Consider the following 14,367-nt stretch of genomic DNA (forward strand, 5'->3'; position numbering starts at 1 on the left):
AGGTAACGATGATGAAATAGCTTCATTTTGTAAGAATCTTATTGAAACTAAACCTTTCTTGGGGTGCCTGGGTGGCTCAGTCGTTAAGCATCTGCCTTCGGCTCAGGCCCTCATGGGTCTTGGGATCGAGCCCCACATTGGGTTCCCTGCTCAACGGGAAGCCTGCTTCTCCCTCTCCCACTCTCCTTCCTTGTGTTCCTGCTCTTGCTGTCTCTCTCTGTCAAATAAATTAAATCTTAAAAAAAAAAAAAAAGAAAGAAACTAAACCTTTCCAGATTCAGAGTTTGATGTGCCACTTAACTGTTTGAGATTCCCCTGCTCTTCTAATTACCTGAGCTATTAGTGTACACCTGGCTAAACCAGAAGCAAACCTGTGGCTTCTGAAGCCTCCACTGTCATAGCCTTTTATGTAGATTTCACTCTTCACTCACTTTTTCTTTTCTTCTTTTCCCCTTACTCTTCCTTATCTCATTTCTTTTCACTTAATCATTCTCTCATACCTTTCTATTCCTGCTGAAATTAAGTAATTTTCCATAGATTTGTGAAAAAACATTTTCAGAAAGAAGAGAATAGGATGGTTAAATTCAGACTCCCAAGTCTGGGAGTCTGAATAGTGGCCTCCCCACAGTGTACACACCTTAATCCCTGGAACTTTACATGGTAACAAAAACTTTGTAGATGTGATTAAGTTAAGGATTTTGTGATGAGGAGATTATCTTGAGTTGTCCGGAAGGCTTGATCACAAGACATAAAGGTGAGGAAAGAGTCAGAGAGGAGAGAGCCAACTAACAATAGAAGCAGAGATCAGAGTGATATGGCCGCAAGCCAAGGAATTGTGGTGCCTTCAGAAACTCAAAGGGATAAGGAACTTACTCTTCCTTGGAGTCTTCAAAAGGAGCTAGCCTTGCCCACACCTTATTTTTCCGCCCCCAGCACAAACTAATACAGACCCTGTAGCTCCTGGGTGTAGGTGTCTTCTCTAGTAGGTTACAATTCTCCTGAGGGTGGGAACTGTCTTTGTCTCAGTCATATGATGCTGTAACATATTGGTTGCCGTTCATTCTGCAGGGCACTGAAATTGATCACAATTGCAGAAGACTTACATTGTTAACATTCTTAGCTAACTGATTTGAATATAGATGTTTTAGAAAGCTAGAGAGCTTGGTCGCACTTTCAGAATTGAAGTTCAGTTTTACATTTAAAAATTATTTTTAAGACACATGGATTAAAATTATGTGAGGGTACAGTCTACTGTTTAGGGTATATAATTTTAATTTTTAAATTTTTGCTTCATGCTAATACAGGTAGATGCTTCTTTATCTTTTCTGGATGGTTTTGTGGCTGAAGAACTTAGTCAGGGGGCAGCACCTTACAAACCTCACCACCAACGGCAGGAGGAAAAGTTTTCTCAGGAAAAAGGTAAGTTTTCATGGGTCTGTAACAAGCTTAATTGCAGGGACATCATTTTTTTTTTTTTTAAAGATTTTATTTATTTATTTGACACACACAGAGAGAGAGAGATCACGAGTAGGCAGAGAGGCAGGCAGAGAGAGAGGGGGAAGCAGGCTCCCCGCCAGGCAGAGAACCCCATGTGGGGCTTGATTTCAGGACCCTGAGATCATGACCTGAGCTGAAGGCAGAGAGGCTTAACTCACTGAGCCACCCAGGTGCCACAAGGACATGATTTTTTTTAATGCAATTGACATTATAGCCTTGTAATGTAAATAACTGAGAATGTTTTTATCATCTCTCTTTAAATCTGCTTGTGACTTGTTTACCCTGATTAGGTATTTGGATACCCAGAAAAAAGCAGTTAGCCCAGAGATAGTCCCAAAGTCATAGGCTCCATATACATAAGTGCCTAAGGAAGCCATTCCGGAATTTTGAAAGAACTCAAAGGTGGAATTATCATGTTGGGTCACTGTGCTAAAGGGAGGGCTCATAGTTATTTATGTGAGCATACCTATAGAAAAGTTTGAAAAAACAAATCTGGTTACCATGGACTAATGAGTTTCATTTTCTTTCTGAGGAGCTTATATAAACTGTTTAAGAATGCTTCCTCGAACAAAATGTCTGATCAGTGAAGTTAGAAACAGCTAAGAAAAGAAAGAATAACTTTACATTTCAGAAATGTAGCCTGTCAGGCAAAGATGTCTGTCATGATTTTGGTAAAAAGGAGATTATTCAGATGTTTGGATGGTGGATGGGAAGTATGCATATTAATAAAGAGAGATTGCTGAATATTATCTTTGTAGGAGTTCAGAATGGTAATAGTGAGAAGGTGAGTGCTGAAAGCTCTTCATCTCCACTTTAATCATCTAATGATTTTGTTGAGTACTTTCCAGGCTCTGTGGTAGGCATATGAGTACAACTAACTGGTTGATCTTAAAATGACATCAAAAAAGTATAAGTTGCAATTCAGCCATCTACTTCCTTCTTCTGACTCTTTCTGCATACTGTTATTTTCTTCTTGCTCCCCACATGCACATGAACTCTTACATGTCTAGTTAACTTTTAAAAAAATCTTATGCTTGGGCGCCTGGGTGGCTCAGTGGGTTAAGCCGCTGCCTTCGGCTCAGGTCATGATCTCAGGGTCCTGGGATCGAGTCCCGCATCGGGCTCTCTGCTCAGCGGGGAGCCTGCTTCCTCCTCCCTCTCTCTCTCTGCCTGCCTCTCCATCTACTTGTGATTTCTCTCTGTCAAATAAAGAAATAAAATCTTAAAAAAAAAAAATCTTATGCTCTTCTAGTCATTCACCTCTGTAATGATCTTGGTAAGTTTTTACTGAAGAATGAAAATAATGTGGCTTGAAGTTCGTTCTCAGCCTCCAGCCTTTCCAGGCTTTCCGTAAATGACAGTGCTTAATTCTGTTGTCTCAGGTTAGGAATTTTACCTGACTATCTCCAGATGTTGTCCCCTTCTGTGTCTAGTTTTATTTTTTCTTCCCCACTCTTAAACTCTACCTCTGATTTTGAATTCTTTTTGCTCAATCTTTACTTGAGCTTTGGCTTAAATTGTTTTTACTCATGCGTAGGAAACATTTCTTGAGCTCTTCACTGCTATTTTGTTAATGCAGAGGCTTGATAATAGTTACGGATGCTATTAAAAAGAGGTCAAAATGGGATAGGAAGTTAAACTACATGATTGAAAAGCTTAAAATGGGAGGATTTTCTAGTTGAAAAGGACCTTGTAAGGATTTAGAGAGTTGATTTCTTTTTTTAAAAATTATGTTCAGTTAGCCAACATAGAGTACATCAGTAGTGTTTGATATAGTATTCAGTGATTCATTAGTTGTGTATAACACCCAGTGCTCATCAGCACACGTGCCCTCCTTAGTACTCATCACCCCACCCCCTGCTCCTTTCTGTATCCCTCAGGATGGTTCCTGGAGCCCCGAGTCTTGTGGTTTGTTTCCCTTTCTGACTCCTTCCCATTCAGTTTTCCTTCCCTTCCCCTGTGGTCCTCTGCACTATTCCTTATATTTCACATATGAGTGAAATGATATGATAATTGTCTATTTAGAGAAGTGATTTTGAAATATGATTATGAATCAGAATCACGGAGTTTTTAAAAAATGATACAGATTTTTGAGCCTTACTCCTGTATCTTTTGTTTCTGAACCTTGGAAAGCTTGGCTGTATGTGGGAGATTCTACAAAGTCAGCTTGATCTTGGTTATCAAATCAGCATTTGGAAACTGCTGATTTAGCCCAAATCCTTCACTTTACAGACAGAGAAGTTAAGGTCTAGTTCATGTACCCAGTTAATACCTGATGTACATCAAGAACTCTGTTCTTCTGGTTATTAATTAGCCTATCATTTTTTTTCTACTACACATTGATTTCTCTTCTGTATCATTCTTTTAGATATAGAATTTATTTTTTCTATCCTAAACTAGTTTATTTAGTTCTCTTTAGATTAGGTGTTGTTTCCTTTGGAAGAGACAGTATAATAGAATACTTGAGAGTGGAGCTCTAGAACCAGGGTATCTGATTTCTTATCTGGCTCTATCATTTTTCCTATTTTTGTAGTCTTTGGTTAAGTTCATGGTAAATCCTGCCGCAGTTTCTCCTTTGTAAAATGAAGATAACAGGAAGTTCACGTTTATATTTTATAAAGCACTTTTTATGATTTAAGAAGGTCCTTTGTATTATAATCCAGGTAGTTCAAAAAGATAAAAATATGCCAGTTAGGTTTAGGTATAGCTACATAGCATATTAGAAAACAAATTAACAAAATGTGGCCTTTTACAAGACAGAGATAACTACTTTTTCCTGTTAAAGAAATTCCAGAAGTGGGCAGCCTAGGATTGATGATGGCTTCATGGATGTAAAGGAGGAAGGGAGAGAAGAAAGGCATTTTTTTTTTCATCTAGGAAGATTCCTTCCAGAACTTGTGCACAGAATGTGTACATAATTTCATTGGCTGGAGCTCATGGCAGAGGAGTCTGGAAATGTCATTTCTTTTCTGGGGGCCATGTACCTAGCTAAGAAGTGAGGTTTCTATTACTTAAAAGAGGAGAATGGATATTGGCTTTTGCTCTACCACAATAACAATATGAATTTTTATGGTTCTTGATTGAATTCATTTGGGTATACAGACTCACAGGAATCTGAACCTGAGTAACCCTTATTCTTTTCAGTAAGGGAAATTTCACACTGAGGGCTCCATTAGTCCATTCAGTATGGGAATGTGCCTAAGATCATTTTGCTAAGCAAAATCTTGGTTATCTCTTTATTCATAGCTCATTAAACATTTTTGTCTGGGAGCAGCAACTTTTCAGTGACCTGGTTTATCGGGTATCTTTCCTAATTGCATCTTTCTTTAGCTCCTAAGGGAGATGAAAAGATAAAAGTGAAGTACCGTTTGTGTTTGATCAGATAATGGCTTACAGACTGTAATACTTCCAATGAATGATAACTTTTTTATTATTACTATAATTATTTGATTAGGTCATCTCCAGAGTCCCTTCCAGCTTAAAAATTGTCATTGGAGGAGTGTCTGGCTGGCTCAGTTGGTGGAGCCGGCAACTCTTCATCTCCAGGTTCTGGTTTGAGCCCATGTTAGGTATAGAGGTTACTTACAAAAAGAAAAATAGGGACGCCTGGGTGGCTCAGTGGGTTAAGCCGCTGCCTTCTGCTCAGGTCATGATCTCGGGGTCCTGGGATTGAGTCCCGCATCGGGCTCTCTGCTCAGCAGGGAGCCTGCTTCCTCCTCTCTCTCTCTGCCTGCCTCTCTGCCTACTTGTAATCTCTCCCTGTCAAATAAATAAATAAAATCTTTTAAAAAAAAAAAGAAAAAGAAAAAGAAAATAAATAAAAATTGTCATTGGATTCTAACCTTAAGCTATTTTATTTTCAGTAGTGAATAGTAACTTTGTTAATTTCTTCTTTCCCCTCTAACTTTTGCTTTGTTTTAAATATGAACTTGTTTTTGTTTTAAAATTATTGTTTTAAAATTCTAGTTCTCAATTTTGAACCATATGGACTCTCCTTTTCTTCATCTGGCTTCACTGGACGACAGTCTCCTGCTGGCATTTCTCTTGGTTCAGATATATCTGGGAATAGTGCAGAGACCGGGCTGAAGGAGTAAGTTCCTTTCTTACTAAAATCGAGAACATAAGAGTATTTAAATTTCTTTAAAGTAGAAGCGTCCCTGAAAGCTTAAGTCTTTCAGCTCTTGTTTCAGTGGTTTCTATTTATTGTTTTCAGGGTGTTGATGTTGGACAAGAGAACTTGTAAGAGAGCTTGCTTCCTTCCAAGACAGCATAATGTACATAGAGTTTACACATGATAATGATATGTGTGTTATTACTACATATCGTGTGTATGTATGCATGTGTATGTATGTTTCTGTATGTGTGTTATACACACATTTATATATATACACACACATGTACACATGTAGGTTTTTTAAAGAATACCTAGTTGATTATTTTAAAGAATACGTAGGTGATTATTCAGCATGTCATTCTCCATTTCTCAAAATCTTAGAGCCATTTCATTGGAAGATGAACCTAAAATAAGATGACTGACTTCATTTAAGTCAGCTGCATACTTTGCTCAAAATGCTTCCAGAGCTTCTTTCCTGCCACTGTGAACATTGGTGATATATTTGTCTAAATGTCTTAAGTGGAGCTAAATCTTCAATCTTTTTAGGTAGATTTTGATTTTGGAAGTATAAGTAAATTTTAGGAAATATAAGTAAATTTTTTTTAAGTTAAAAAAGTGAGGTAATATATACAAATAAAATCCAGTGCATAGGAAGTGGTTGATACATGGAAGCTGCTACTATGAATACTAATTGTCATTGCCATCATTATCAGTATCCAAAAGCTGAGTTAATCAAATGAAATTAGTGACCACTCTGGATAACTTTGGTCATTGACGTGACATAAAGTAATGAAAATGGCTTCCTTGTTTGTGAAGAAGCTTCTTAAAAGAGTTAAAACTTTTTAACAATTTTAGTTTAATTCCAGTGTGGTTAACATGCAGTGTTACACTAGTTTCTAGTATACAGTATAGTGATTCAACAATTCCATATATTATTCAGTGCTTATTAAAAAATGTTTTGAGTAATGGCAGCTTTGTTGGAATAAATGTAATAAAATCTCAAAGGTGGCAACTTTGAAAGATACATTTGAATATTGAGTCCTCATATGTTCATAATGGAGTCAGTCACTTTATTTTATGTTTATCTTTGCATTTGTTAGTCTTCTAGCATGATGGTTGGAAGAACTATTTACCAGAAGACTGACTCTAATCTATGTAGATTATGAGGAATATAAGATGATATGCTGAATGAAATTCTCTTTCTTAGGCTTTTTTACTGCTCTGTTGACACCCTTTTCTTTCCCAGACATTTAATTTCGGTATTCCAAGTATGGGGAACACATACAATTTGTGAGCATTTGAATGTAGTGGTGATAGCAATTAAATGCCCCAGACAGAACACCGGGACAAGGGAAGGAGAGGACAGGAACCCTCTAAACCCAAGGAAGAAACTTAGTCTCTTTCACCTGCACAACAGGTGACAGCATCTATTTGTTTAGTACTGAACTAAGATCTGGGGGATTTGATTTACTTGATCCTTGTAAATCCTATACATAAACATGTACTATTCTGAGAGAAATGACATTTGGCAGACCTGCTGACACACATGCTATGTTACCATGAGATGGAACATGAGGCATGAATTTAAAATTTATTTCCAAAGAGGACCACAGCTTACACATGATTTCAGAATTGGGAACCTATGTGGTAATTGACAAGGCAAATCAGCTTTAGAGAGCAGACAACCACTCTTTTGCAATCTCTAGCAAGCTGAGAATAAAGTAGTAGCAAGCCCAATTTAGAATTTCTTACCTTAGGCCGTCTTTGGGGGCTATCTGAAAAGGGAATTCCTAGAGCTGAATTAAAGTGTATCCCTAACCTTTTGAAGTTAGTTTGGCCAGAATTTACATCTGTGTTTGATTGATGTGATTAAAAACAATACGAAAGTACACCATGTAAACTCACAAATTTATCAAAACCCAAGCAAAGATGACTCATGTTTAAAAAAATTCTTTTACAGTGTGTCTCATATTGTAAAGAAACTTATTTTGTGTTCTTACTTACTTTTCCTGCTTTTTAGGCTGCCAATACATAATCCATGATGGAGAATTTATATTGATAATAGGCATGTATGCAGTTGAAATATGCTAGAAAAACCTTTAAAGTATCTTGAAGCTCCTTTTAGGCTTATTTTTCCTCTCCTTTCCTATTTTGCCTGTTGTTGTGGATTGGATTCCCTGGGAAGTGCATTCCGTGATGGATTTAGCATGCAGAATGTAAAGGAGTGCCCTTGTGATCACCACCTGTGGAAAGAAGGAGAAAGAAGCAGGTTTGGGCAGAGGAAGGAGTTAAGATGCAATGCAGTCTAACAGCAGTCTCTGCTGACCCTGTGGGGAGCTCAGAAGTTAGAGTGACCCTTCAGAGTTGTCCTGAGTTGGGTCCACATGGGTGGCCAGACTCCACACTTCTGTTCCTCAGTCACTGGGTGTGGGCTGCCCAGGGAGGTATATATGGTCTCAGGCAATGTGTCACTCTGCAGCCAGGCAATGCCAAAGCATGCTGTACTCCCAGTGACTGGGGCAACAAGTCCTTTATTGAAGGGTCATCTGAATGGAGCATCCCAGGGTCCACCACACTTAACTTTTTTTGTTAACTGATATTTAAATAATTTACTAATAAAACTTGGGGAGTTTCCCCTTTTTCTTCTTAATTAAAGGATATGTTTTTATAAATATATATAATATATATATTATATTTGTATTTATATATAATATATTATATATAAAAATATATATGCTTTATATAGAATATATATAATGTATAAATATATAGGGTTATAGAAATACTGTGGGCATTTATGAATCCCTTTGAGTTTCTGCTGTTGAGCATCCTAGAGATGCTGGGGGTCATCTTAGTGGTTCCTGTAACCACTTTTGATCTGCTCATGCAAGAAAACTGCTTTTCTTCTCACAGGTTTTGCTTTTTCTAATAAAAACTTTTTTAGAAGGCTCTTTTGGTACGTGAAAGAAAAGGAGAAATCAAGATATTTTTAAAGGAACATTCCAGCAGTAAAATCCAATGAGGAGGATTAGACAGATTCCCTCTAGGCATTCTTTATTAACATTCAGATTGTCTTTCAGCTAATTTGTATTTAATAGCATTAGTTCTTGACTCAGTATGAGGTATAACCACCTGTCTTTGTTTCTGGCATAGTATAGAAAACCAAATTGATCATGATTCCAACAAACTGGAAGGGACTAATAACCAGTACAGATATTTCTGAGTTTTTCTGTTAGATTCATTTTATGATCTATCTTGTGGTACAAATTTTACAATGCTGTTTTGGACTGTGACAGGGATGCTTAAATGAGCCAAGTGCAATGAACACATAGTTCTTATATGTAAACAATAAAGGTAATCTTTGGCTGTTTCAGTCTGCACTTGGGATTATTCATAGCTGTAACTTTTGACACAACAGTAGGTGAGTCCAAATTCTAATCACTACTTATAATTCTTCAACTCAAGCATAAAGAAACATAAACTTCATGCCAGAACTCTTAATTTTTTCTTTTATAGCTCAGATCTCATTTCATTTTAATAAAAGTACAGTTATAATAGTTAAAAATGTAGCTAGTGTTCACATTAAGAAAACTTGTTGGATGGATTAAGAATGGGTTTGAATGATTTTTTAATTTTGCTTTCAACAGGATTTTATTATATAATGTCTATTCCTTCATTGGGTGATTATAGCTAAGAAACTTAAAAGTCATTTCTGATCTTTAACTCATCAGCATTAGAGGTATTTTTGAAAAGTCAGTGGAAGAAAGGAACTAATTTATAGTAGTTCTGTTTTTGGATAACTTATTCAAGCTGTAAATTGAAAATTAAGTGATCTAAAATTTTTAACTAAGTCTAGAGTTCTTTTGCCTTCAATCCTTTAGCTGGGGGGTGAGGGGACATTGGCTGAAACTAAAATAAAATCTAGGTTTTACTTCCTGACATATAGAATATGAAAGCTGTATGTATTATGTATGTATGTATGTGTTTATCTATTTATGTATTTATTTATTTGACAGAGAGAGAGGAGTGAGAGAGAGAGTGTGAGCAGGGGGTGGGGGCAGAGGCAGAGGGAGAGAATCCCAAGCAGGCTCCATCCCCAGTGCAGAGCTTGATGCAAGGCTTAATCTCACAACCCCCAGACTATGACTTGAGCTGAAATCAAGAGTCGTTGCCTAACCGACTGAGCCACCCCGGGGACCTGTGAAAGCTGTTTTTAAAAGACCATGGCAATGATGTGTTTTAAAAAATGCCTTGAGAAAGTAACTCTTCAGCAGTTATTTAAGTTGTTTTGATTTCATTCTTACTCTTCTTAGGACAAATAGCTTGAAGCTGGAAGGTATAAAGAAATTATGGGGTAAAGAGGGTTATCTTCCCAAGAAGGAAGGCAAAACTGGGGATGAAACTGAAGCTCCGCCTGTTCCTCAAGAGAGTATAATAATGGAGAATGTAGACCAAAATATAACAAAAAAGGATCAGTGTCAAGTCCATACCCAATCTAAGGAGGAGAAAGAAAAGCAGCTGCTGGCATCTTCATTATTTGTTGGGCTAGGATCAGAAAGTACAATCAATTTGGTAAGTAGTCCATTATATTCCTCTGGGAATCTGAAACTAAACTTTTTGTTTTATACAAAACAACTGGCTCAGCAAAAGTTCTTGGCTCTCATACACATGGTGGGAAATGGCTTTCCCAGCTCCAGAGCCACCAATGACATACTTTTTATATTCCTGAAAGAGAAATTCTAATTAGTTTAGCTTGAGTCAGGTATTTTCTGTAGTCCAGTCAGCTGGGGCAAGGGTCGGGGTCCAAACAGAGTTACCCATATGACCACAGGTATTACTCCTGTGGGAGTTCTCAGTGGGAACTTCACAGTTCTCAGTGGGAAGGGGGCTTGATGAAAGTATTGGCAATAACAGTAGTTCAACAATATTGATATGTCTGTGGAAAAAGTACTTCTCAAAATCGCATTTTTAATAGCAAAAAATAGAAATCAGTTTAGATGTCTAATAGTAGGAGAATGGATTCATAAATTATAATAGCTCAGAATATTACTTAGCCATTAAAAATGATAAATACTGTATTGTAAAATAACAAGTACATGTAATATATTAAGCAAAAAGGCAGAATATAAAGTTTTATTTATACTTTGTTTATAACTGCTAAGAAAAGTGTATTGAGACTGAAAGGAATTACACAAAATGAAAATTATACTCAGGCATTATGATCAAAAAACTTTTTATGCTGATATATTATTATCATAGTAAAAGAATGAAATATCAGAGTGAAGGGCAGGTGCTATTTTTGAGCATCTCAGAATTCCATGTAATTTTCCGTTTGGTGGACTGATGGACCTACCTGGTACAGAATTGTGGTTAGAGCCACATTTTCTTGAGTTTTACATCATTCCAGTTCTTTCATCTTCCTTCTCTCTTGGTGGAATTTTCCGTCTATCCCTATACTCTTTGCCTGTTTTCTCTTTCTTTTCTAGTTGATAGACTTGATCAACTATAGACTTGATATTCCCTACTAAGGAAAAAAAATTCAATCTAGATGTATTATTAAGTAATGTATTGAATGCTGTCTCAGCATTTGGATTTCAGCCACAAGGTGACTTATTTTGGGTCTTTACGGTGTTCTAGCTGACTGTGGTAAGGGTACCTGTGCATCCCCTGGCACCATTGGGGAGGTTCTCAGTGGTCACAGTGCACCTAGGCTTATGGAGCCCTCATCTGTGAATCCCATGGCTACTGTTGAAGCTCTCAACAAAGTGCAAAGCTTTCAGTTAAAGTCTTTCTCAAGAGAACATTCAGTGTGACAAATGATCCAGCCTTTTTTTTTTTTTTTTTTGGTGTGAGCTCAGTATTAGAAATATAATTAGGATGTTTTTTCATTTAAGGTATACTAGATCCTTTTTGGGTTAATTTTTTATGTAATTCTCTGTAAGGATCAAGACCCCCCGCCCCATCTTTGCCTTCACTTTATTTTCATTTTTAGTTTTTTAAGTTTTTATTTAAATTCTAGTAAGTTAACCTGCAGTGTAATATTAGTTTCAGGTGTAGAATTTAGTGATTTAATAGAACATTTGGTGCTCATGACTACAAGTGCCCTCCTTAATCCCCATTATCTATTTAACTCAACCCCCCATGCCCCTTCCTTCTGGTAACCCTCCGATTGTTCTCAATAGTTAAGAGTCTGTTTCTTGGTTTTCTGTTCTTTTTTATCTTCATTTTTGAAAGTTATTTTCTCTGAAGTCTAGGTTGACTGTTCCTTTTCTTTAAACATTTTAACAAATATGTCACTCTAGTGTCTTATGGCTTTTGGAGCTTCTGATAGCAGCAGATCAGACAGTACAGAAGAAGAAAATCTTGAAGACAGAGTATTTGAAACTACCTGAAATGAAACATGGAAAAGAGAAAACAAAAAACAAATGAAAACACTCAGAGCATTAGTGACTTGAGGAGCAACACTGAACATTCTAATTCAAGTCCCACAGCTACTTGAAAGTGGAAGTCCTTTACCCACCCACTCCTTTTCATTTTTGTGTGAATAAAATTTTAGTTCTTGTTTGATGACTTCCGAATCAAAAGATAGGAGACAAACTTATCTGCTGAGAGTTGGAAGAAGTATTGGGACTTGAGTGGGTGAGAGGGTATGGAAGAGGAACTAGAATTCTGGTTAACTAGAATCTTGTGAATGATGGCCCCGCGGCCACAAGAAGGCTGGAGATGTGGATTTAGAGTAGTGCCAGTCTGCTACACTGATTCTAGATAGGACTTTGGAGGGTAAGAGTGAACTGTGAGCCATCACTCCACTCTTTTTTTTTTTTTTTTAAAGATTTTATTTATTTATTTGACAGGCAGAGGTCACAAGTAGGCATAGAGACAGGCGGAGAGAGGCGGGGAGGCAGGCTACCTGCTGAGCAGAGAGCCCATGGCAGGGCTCAATCCCAGGACCCTGGGAACATGACCTGAGCCAAAGGCGGACGCTTCAACCCACTGAGCCACCAAGGCGCCCCCATCACTCCACTCTTAATGTAGATTTGCAGACCATTTCCCAGGAGTCCTGGTTCAAGGAAGGCAGATTTGCCATTCCCATTTTCTGAGTCTGGAGGAAACATCACTAGTCACTGATAGAGTTCTTGCCTGCTGTGTGTGTCAGCTACTGCCAGTTAGTTCTTAAGATAAAATCAGTTTTTCTTTTCTGTTTATTGACTTGTGGGGCCATGAAATCATGGTTATTATAGACTGCCAAACCAGAGTTTGAGCCATTCCTGTATTTTGAGGTATCTTCTCTTCTACAGAACAACTCTGGAAACCCAAAAAATGGCTAGGTATCTCACTGTTTTTATTTTATTTTTTAAATGTTATTGCTTTTTATTTTTACTTTTCTTATCTTTTTAAAAGATTTTATTTATTTATTTGACAGAGAGAGCACAAGTGGGGTAGTGGTAGGTAAGGGAGAGGGAGAAACAGGCTCCCCACTAAGCAGGGAGACTGATGTGGGGCTTGATCTCAGGACCCTGGGATCATGACCTGAAGCCTTAATTGACCGAGCCACCCAGGTGCCCTATTTTTATTTTTTTAGAGAGAGTGCATGCAAGTAGTTGAGGGATACTGAGAGTGGGAGAGAATCTCAAGCAGACTCTGTGCTCAGCACAGAGTAAATGCGGGGCTCAATCCCATGACCCTGAGATTATGACCTGAGCCAAAATCAAGAGTCAGATGCCCAACGAACTGAGCCACCCAGGTGCCCCTCACTGTTTTTAATTTTTGCAGTTCTCTACTCTAGCATTCCAAAACTGAGCAAATTTTCAGAATTGTTCACAAATGACTTTTTGACTTTCTTTTTTTAATTTTATGTTTTTATGAGAAATAAGACTTAGCTAATAGTTCAAAATGAGGTAGCTGTCAGAATTTTAGGGCTTAACATTTTATTCATCTCTGATTCTTTTGTTAATCTATACATTACAGATAGAATCTTAAGTTAGTAAAGTGATACTCATTTGAAATTACAGAAAAATGTTTAAAATTCATCACTGGTGGAATTATTATGTTTTATTTTTACAGCTAGGAAAAGCAGATACCGTATCTCACAAATTCAGAAGGAAATCAAAAGTCAAGGAATCCAAAAGTGGAGAAACAACCAGTGCTCATATGACCTGTTCTTACTTTGGTTCTTCGTCAGAAGCAACTTACGAAGATGATTATTATTTGGATACTTTGCAGGATAGAGGAGACAAAGAATTAAGTAAATTTTCTCTCAACTCTGAGCTTTTGGATTCTGAGTCACTCACAGAACTGCCCTCAGTTGAGAAACTCTCCAATTGCAAGCTCTCTTCTTCACCCTCTTTGTTCACTGATAATAATATGGAAGGTTTTCACCCTTCTCAGTCCACCGCACCCTCAGTTGCTAATGAAACCTCTTTAGCTGCTTCTTTGCTGGAAGAAACTTCTGAACACGTGCATTCAGATCTTGTGGAGGTCTGTCATAATGAAACCATATCAGTGTCTTCTTACAAAATTTGGAAAGATGATTGTTTAATCATGGTCTGGTCAGTTTCTAATAAGAGTGGTTTGGAATTGAAAAGTGCTAACTTAGAAATTGCTCCAGCAGAAAATTTCAAGGTAAGACAATGAATGGTTCCTTATTTCTGCCTTAAATGGACAATGCTTACTTAGTGTTTCTAATGTTTGATCTTCTGATGGTTTATAAATTTCTTCCATATCCTTTTCTTTTTAGTATAAAACCCCAAAGGTGT

The 14,367-nt window shown here is 37.3% G+C and overlaps 1 protein-coding gene across 1 annotated transcript in view; it reads left to right on the plus strand.

Moving 5' to 3' along the window:
- AP4E1 (adaptor related protein complex 4 subunit epsilon 1) overlaps positions 1–14,367 on the plus strand; it is a 60,313-nt gene that overhangs the window by 36,447 nt on the left and 9,499 nt on the right. Inside the window, exons 15-18 of the mRNA XM_059372819.1 lie at positions 1,305–1,419; positions 5,464–5,587; positions 9,925–10,183; positions 13,676–14,233. Of these exons, the coding sequence (XP_059228802.1) occupies positions 1,305–1,419; positions 5,464–5,587; positions 9,925–10,183; positions 13,676–14,233 (1,056 nt within the window). The remainder of the gene's footprint in view (positions 1–1,304; positions 1,420–5,463; positions 5,588–9,924; positions 10,184–13,675; positions 14,234–14,367) is intronic.

The sequence above is a fragment of the Mustela nigripes genome, chromosome 13 (genome assembly GCF_022355385.1).
Source record: "Mustela nigripes isolate SB6536 chromosome 13, MUSNIG.SB6536, whole genome shotgun sequence".
Taxonomy (NCBI): domain Eukaryota; kingdom Metazoa; phylum Chordata; class Mammalia; order Carnivora; family Mustelidae; genus Mustela; species Mustela nigripes.